Genomic DNA, 7,024 nt, shown 5'->3' with positions numbered 1-7,024 from the left:
AATTTCAAGACTGGTCTTACCACATTTGAAACCCTCCATCAAGTTAGTCATTCGTAACTCCAAAATTCCCTTTCCATATAATGCTACCATACAACGTGACACCCTAAGCCATTTCCTAACTGCATTATTGACAATTATCTCAAACTTCTCCACCTCTGAAACAGCTATTTCATACACAGACAAAGGCCACCTGATGAGTGGCAAAATCCCAAACTGTAATCACATCAACTTACCAGGCTAGAAAGTTCTATCAAGGGAATGAATAGCCTTGATAATGAATTAAGCCCCAAGATCTGTCTTCGGTCACTCAATGTGGATTTGTTCCACCTGCCTAAACTCTTCTTGGGTATTTCCAAAATAGATGGAATCACCTCACCATCACCTCCACCAGTTTTCCCCTCCCAATAGGTTTCACCTTCATCCCTGCCCATTTCAGAGTGTCATACTGTCATTCAACTTGGCTAACAGCCAAAGGGTACATTGAGCCCTACCCCTCGTCATGTCATCCATATAGGCCTGGATACGCGGTAACTCTATTAGACTCAATTGACTGAGTGAATTGCTAACTCAAAGGGAAAAAAGGACAATAAAATCAGTTGAGTTCTTGTCATTGCTGTTTTTATACATGGACCCTGTACTCAAGAGGCACCACAAAATGGCAGATGTTAGAATCGCAGATGGAATGGAATGCCAGCAAAGCCTTGGTAGGGAACCTGTGGAAAAGCCAAAGATATTAAGTACAAAAGAGCCAGGCACACTAACACACTTCAGATAAGCTTCATGTAGACTAGAGGACAATTTAGTGAATATCAAGAGTCTAATGTAGCACAATGTAGTATTTTCCATGTTCAAGCACATTTGTCAATGTAACTGTTATACTGTAGATGCTGCCGACAGGTTCTAGTCAGGTACGTGCCTGTAAGATTATATTTCACTGTGAATATCCTGTCTACACAGGACAGGGAAAGCCTCCAAAGGAGAAAGAATAAGAGCTGTGACCTTAGATAGCGTAAAACAGACAGACAGTTGGAGTAGAGGATCAATAAAACAGTGAGGGAGGGGAAGGGGTGGACTATAGCAGAGAGAAAGAAAAATGGAGTGGATGGATCAGTGTGAAAGAGTTCAAGAAGGGGGGATGCAAGGCTAGGAAAAACAGTAGTTTGAACATGGAACATAGAACATGGAACAAGTGGAACATAGGGATGTAACGATATGAAAATTTAACCTCACGGTTATAGTGACCAAAATGATCACGGTTTTCGGTATTATCGCGATATTTTTAAAAGTGTGTTCAATATGTTCAGAAAGGACTAATAGGCCTACACAAGCTGAAATAGTTTCAAAAAGTGTGACAGCATTTACAATTACAAAATATAGGCAAAACCTTATTAAAAGGGCAACATTTAACCAGGGACGCTGGAACTCATTTTCATCTGGGGGTGCTCATAGAGGGGGTGCTGAGGGAGGGTAAAAAAATTGTTACTGAGTAGATGTGATTCTTCTATTCTGGTGCATTTTAAGGTGGCCTATTGCTACTGGAGAAGGGCATATTTTTATTCACATTCATAGGCCTACATCCTGACTGCACAAACAAACCTGGCTGAGCTGAGCATTCTTAATTCATCGCATAACGTTACCGTGGCATTGTGTGTGTGGTCCCGTTCACTTTTTCTTTGGTCATGTTTAATTGGCTTTGTGCCACAATTAAATCCATCAAGTAGATAACAGAATCAGTAGGGTACCAGTTTTGTTTCATTGTACAAGGCCTACTGTATGTCAAAAGCAGGCTTGGATAAGCTGAGAAGGATTAAACACACGGTTTCCACACCGTGGTAATCATCCGTGATAATCATGATATTTGAAATGAAAACGGTAATTGTTATCGTCAACATTTTTATCGCGGTTTATCATTATACCGGTAATCGTTACATCCCTAGTGGAACATAAGAAAAGGCTTTCTGTTCTGTTAGCTACCTGGTCCTGGGACCTGAGCCCTGTGGAACTGAACTTGGTCCTTCTCACAGTGGTGGGGTTGGGGGCTCCACCGCCTAGCTTGCCCCATATCCCAAACTGCATGGTCTCATTGTGCTGAACAACAGAAATACAAGTTCATGAGGGCATTTTGAAGTTATAATGTATGAATGACCCTTAGTTTGATTTATATACAGTATACGGCTTATATATATATATATTTTTTTTTTCCCAAAGTAGACTGCTGCTAATGTGATCGTCACTTCTGAAATCACACAGTTAACATCTAGGTGTTTCAATATTTTTTTTATATAACATTCTTTCCTTTTGCTGGGGATTCCCAGCAGATGGATGACTCACCACTCGCTCAGCATCTGCGTTCTTCCTTCTCTCTCTCTCCATCAGCTGGCTTCTCTCCTGCACCTGTCGGCTCAGCTCAGTGTAGTAAACACCTTTCTTTTCCTACATACAGCAGAAAGGAAGGAGTCAACTCAGCTCAGTGGACTCTCAAATACACAACGTCAACTACATTATCAGAGCTCCCCCAACTGGTGAAATGCTAAGAAACAATGCAGGGTTGTGGGGTTGAATCACCTTATCATAAATGACGATGCGAAACTTATTGTACTTGATTCTTACCTTTCTGATTATATCTGAACTCGTCCTGACAGGCTGTGGACCACTGGCAGTGTCTGCTCTCTATAATAAAGAAGAGTACATCATAATAAAGGAAGAGAGACATGATCATATATGTATTCATTCAGCACAATGCAACTTATAACACAGTGAAAATCAATATTTTTATCGGTATGTATCATATATGGAACCCTTGATGTTGTTGGTACCTTCCAATAAAGCTACAGGATGGATACAGGATACAGTGGTGAAGTTTTGGGCTATCTGAGGAAGCCCTATGCTGTAAATGTGGTTATTGCCAATGTCAATTAACTGCTAAAAAGTAAAATATGAATATCTTTCAAACCTGTGTGGTAACTCTTGAATTATAACTACTCTTCTCTGGCTCCATCCATGCTTTGTTGACTTTAACCTGCAGTGAATGCTGGTTGTCTAGGATAAGAAGAAATATTGTCTAATGTTCATTGTGATTGTGTTCACCTGCAAGTCAGTTTCCTCCATTAAATAGCATTGTGTGCAACAGGAAAAAAAAACAGACCTTCCTTTCTCCTGACCACTCTTGACTGCATTAGAGTATGTTCAGTTCTCTGTAAATCAAAATGAGAAACAATGAATGCCATTAATAACTGATGGAGGTTAGGGTTCATTTTTACCCAAATGCATTTGCATTTTCCTCACCTTGGAGTATGTGACAGAGGGAGCTCCTGAACTACTTTGGATCATAGGGGGCATTCTCACGTATTCCAGTGGAATACATTGAGCTATAATGAAACATCCATGGTGACAATAAAAAAATCAGCCTTAAGCAGTTTCTTTTAGGATGTCACTTTGAACATGAGATCCTGTAGGGGATTCTGAGGCTTACACAGGCTTTCATTGTGTGTATCATATCAAAAGACTCACCTGACCGTTGCCCTCTTATGTCTTTCACTGAGTAATCAAAAACACGTTTCGTTTTGCGGTATAGTAGGTCCTCCAGGCTTTCCGTAGGTGAGCTTATTGCAGAGGAACCTGACATCTTTCCAACTCCCCTTACTAAGCAAAGGCAAGTTAGAAAAGGCTATAATACATGATCCAACAACAGACTTCTCCATATAACAAAAAATATCTAAGATCTATTTAAGAAAGCACACAGAATTTAAATTTTTAGATATTAATGATCTGAGGAAGGATTTTGGAATACATGAGAAAATTATAAGCTCACTCTTATTGCGAAGAAACGCTGCCTCATAACCATCTGCCTTGTTTTTGGAGAGAGACTGAAAAGAAAAAAGAGCAAGTTGTTTTTCTGCTGTAATGTGGTGCCCTGGGCTGTTCTATGCCATACCACATATGGTTTGAGAAATGAGAAATGTGTTCCCTAACATTTTAACAAAGCCTGAAAAACTACTCATAAGCTCATCAAAGTATGTCCAAGCACCTCTGTGTTAGAGGTAGTGTGAGTTATAGTTTGTGTAGCTACTCATAAATTCATCTAGCTACTCATAATGTAACTACTCATAAACTCATCTAAACCCATAGTATAGCTAAGCATCTATGTGTCAGAGGCATTGTGTATCAATCGGTGTATCAGTCAGTCAGTCGCCCACTTTCTGCGCCCAAATGCATTCCCGCACAGTGCCTGGTCAGCTTTTACCCCAGTAAAGGGATAGTATGACCTCACTCATCCTCAGGGACATGCATGTCGTTTTCACTGTACAACATCCTAGGGAAAAATCAATGGAAACTTAAGAGAATGAATGAATCACATGGTCCCTGGACGCAAGCAGGTGTACCATGCACAGCGAGTGCTGAATGCATCATGTTCTATGCTTGTTATTTCAGCATCTGGACTGTGTTCCGGTGACTCACCCCTCTACTGGCTTTATCTCCCAACGTCGTAATCTGCAGCGTCGACTCCCTTGATCCTGCACAACGGGGAGATGGTTGTCATGAGTTACATTGCAGACACACACAGACAGATTATAAAAGGTTACTAAGTGGTGGTGACTGATGTCACGTTCAACATCACATCAATCACTTTATGAAGGTAAATGGAGTTTGTACAATAGGCCTACAAATGATGAGAGAGAGAGAATGGAGTTGAAGGTTCATTTAAAATAGAAAACCGACATAAAGCCTCTACCTCCAGCATGTCTTGGTTGCTTGGTTTCCTTGTGTGGCTCACACATCTAGGAATCACACCAAATCAGTTAATTTTAAGAATGGGGTAGAAAACATAAAAAAAAAAAAATGTCATCAAAGAATGTTCCTCCTAGAAAAGATACCTTTGTTTCCATGGTGGTGTCCGGCTCAATACACTCAGGAAATGTAATCTCTACAACAGGGCGAATGACAGGATTTGAGCATAATAACTGTATCATTTCAGCATTATTCATCATTTATTTCATTATTTATGAAATATATTTTTCATTATTTCTAAATAAAGTACCGGTATTTGCCTTTCCTCAGGGTAAATAAAGTATCTATCTATCTATCTATCTACCTACTGTATTTCTTTTTCACTCGTGATGTAATAAAAAGGTTATATTCTAGATCATTTACCTTCTGTGAGTTGGTGTACTGAATCCTCCAAGCCATATTTACTGTCTAGAGATATACTGTAACAATGTTGATATTACTATATTATAATCAGGGTGGTAGACATAAGTGTTTGGTTGGTGAAAGGAAAGTTAACAAAAATAAAATGTTCAACACAAAGAATACCCAGTGATCATATTGAACCCACTTGTTCAGGACACATTCAGTGTGTTTGGTGCATCCAGGACTGCGGCCAGTGGTGAGCACGTCACTGCTCCATTCTCTGCTCTCATCTGGGGGACCATATAATTCCTGCACCACCTTTGTGACCTCCACACTCCGCCTGCCCTGAATGGTAATAAATTGCATTATCATTCATTTCAAACTCTTCTAATTTTTATATCACTTTCAGGAATGTTGTCATGCTGCACTAACAATCAATTCATCCACCATTTGTACAGGCAATGTGAAACCTGACCGTTTTGATTTGATTAGGCTCTTCCCACCCACACCCTATCCGACACACACACACACCACATATTTTTCAGGTAGGCACTGCAGTTCAGATGGAGTCAATGATCCATTTCCTAGGGACTCCATTGTGGCTCCACAAGCGTTTAGAGTTCTGAGAAAAGAAACCACATAAAGATAAATTAACTGTGTAACGATATTTCACCCAGCCGTCAATCTCAGTTTTTTTCCATCAGGGAGAGAGTCATGTTTAATTACCTCACCTCAGGAGGCGCAATCTGAAGCCGAATCACCAGTCGGGCAGAGACGGCAAGAAGTGGAAATCCATTCCAAATCATTATGATGTCATCGTCGCCGGACGTCATATGGCGACTGGGGGCATATTAGCGGACAAATTATGTGATTGTAAATAAGACAAAGTCGGCACGATCATCTCATAACACATTTGGAAGTCCTCGATAGTCTTTCCTATTTTGGAAAACAGTAATGTCTAATGAACTATTCCAAAACAACCCATTAGAGGGCGTTGCAACACAAACAACATCGTCTCTCATAGGAACGGAATACATTTTGTTCATGAAGCTGCGGTTGTTGTTGACTATCCCAACCAATGTTTATAAATTACACTATTACTTCAGATTCAAGTTATATCCCCTATAATGCTTGGTATGTTTACAATTCACAACACAATTAATCTCATAGTCCCTACGAGGCAGTAAGTAGACTATAATATTACAATGAGAACCATATATCTACGAGGACCTCTATTACACATACTATCTATAATGGCAGCGGTAGGCTACTGACAGGCGCAAGATTTCTTATGGAAGCAGCTTTCTGCCAAGGTCACCTATAACTGAGAGATGTCTTAAGATCAACAGTTAGTCATTGGAAGACTGAGCCAGAAAGAAGGCGAATAAATATAACGTATTTGTGGAAAAGGGCATGTTCAGCAAAGAGTAGTCTAAGCTCAGCTACCCCAGGAAGATCCGAAGTAGATCAGGACCTGCAGATTAACACACATGTAGGCTAATGTTTTTCTACACTGAATCGAGAAGACATTGTCATGCTTTAGGCTAGGCTATATTTAGAGAATTCGTTGATCTAACATCAGGAAGTGATTGAAATGTGTTCTGTTTTTTGTGTTCTGTTTTCTGTTTTTTGAAAGTAGCCTGATGACTCCCCCAAAAGTATAGGCCACGTTGGACAAATCGAAACTTAACGGTTTGTATAAAACATTTGGAAAGAATGAAACATTTTATGAATTAGTGTATTTTTGCACGGCTACACGTCAGTCATAATACTGAATAATTAGCCTACACAAATAAAACGTGTTATATATGTTTGAAATACCACGCACTCCGTCTACTACCACTGACCTACTGCATATAGCAACCTGCTGCTCCGTCCACTGCCGTTGCTGACC

General features: G+C 40.0%; 1 protein-coding gene across 2 annotated transcripts; it reads right to left on the bottom strand.

Moving 5' to 3' along the window:
• Positions 1-601: 601 nt before the first annotated feature.
• On the bottom strand, positions 602-5,970 carry LOC121688910. Of its 2 annotated transcripts, none has more exons than XM_042068825.1 (16): positions 5,857-5,970; positions 5,662-5,752; positions 5,336-5,475; positions 5,152-5,207; positions 4,875-4,924; positions 4,733-4,778; positions 4,459-4,514; positions 3,812-3,866; positions 3,511-3,642; positions 3,286-3,368; positions 3,146-3,194; positions 2,954-3,039; positions 2,611-2,670; positions 2,332-2,433; positions 1,975-2,088; positions 602-713 (listed from the first exon to the last, which is right to left on the bottom strand). In XM_042068825.1, exons 1-16 carry the CDS (start codon positions 5,961-5,963, stop codon positions 666-668), a joined length of 1,275 nt encoding a protein of 424 aa, XP_041924759.1. In that variant the 5' UTR covers positions 5,964-5,970; the 3' UTR covers positions 602-665. The 2 variants fall into 2 exon arrangements, with proteins under 2 accessions (XP_041924759.1, XP_041924760.1); XM_042068826.1 differs by having other exon boundaries at positions 5,862-5,959.
• Between the last annotated feature and the right edge of the window lie 1,054 nt (positions 5,971-7,024).

Source organism: Alosa sapidissima, chromosome 17 (assembly GCF_018492685.1).
Source record: "Alosa sapidissima isolate fAloSap1 chromosome 17, fAloSap1.pri, whole genome shotgun sequence".
NCBI lineage: Eukaryota > Metazoa > Chordata > Actinopteri > Clupeiformes > Clupeidae > Alosa > Alosa sapidissima.
This window is presented reverse-complemented; position numbering and strand designations above follow the sequence as displayed.

Coding starts and splice junctions, on each gene's coding strand:
- LOC121688910 (XM_042068825.1), bottom strand. CDS start 5,963: ATGACGTCCGGCGACGATGACATCATAATGATTTGGAATGGATTTCCA. Junction 3,643..3,811: donor AGCGTTTCTTCGCAATAAGA/GTGAGCTTATAA, acceptor GCCTTTGCTTAG/TAAGGGGAGTTGGAAAGATG. Junction 2,671..2,953: donor ATTCAAGAGTTACCACACAG/GTTTGAAAGATA, acceptor TCTTTATTATAG/AGAGCAGACACTGCCAGTGG.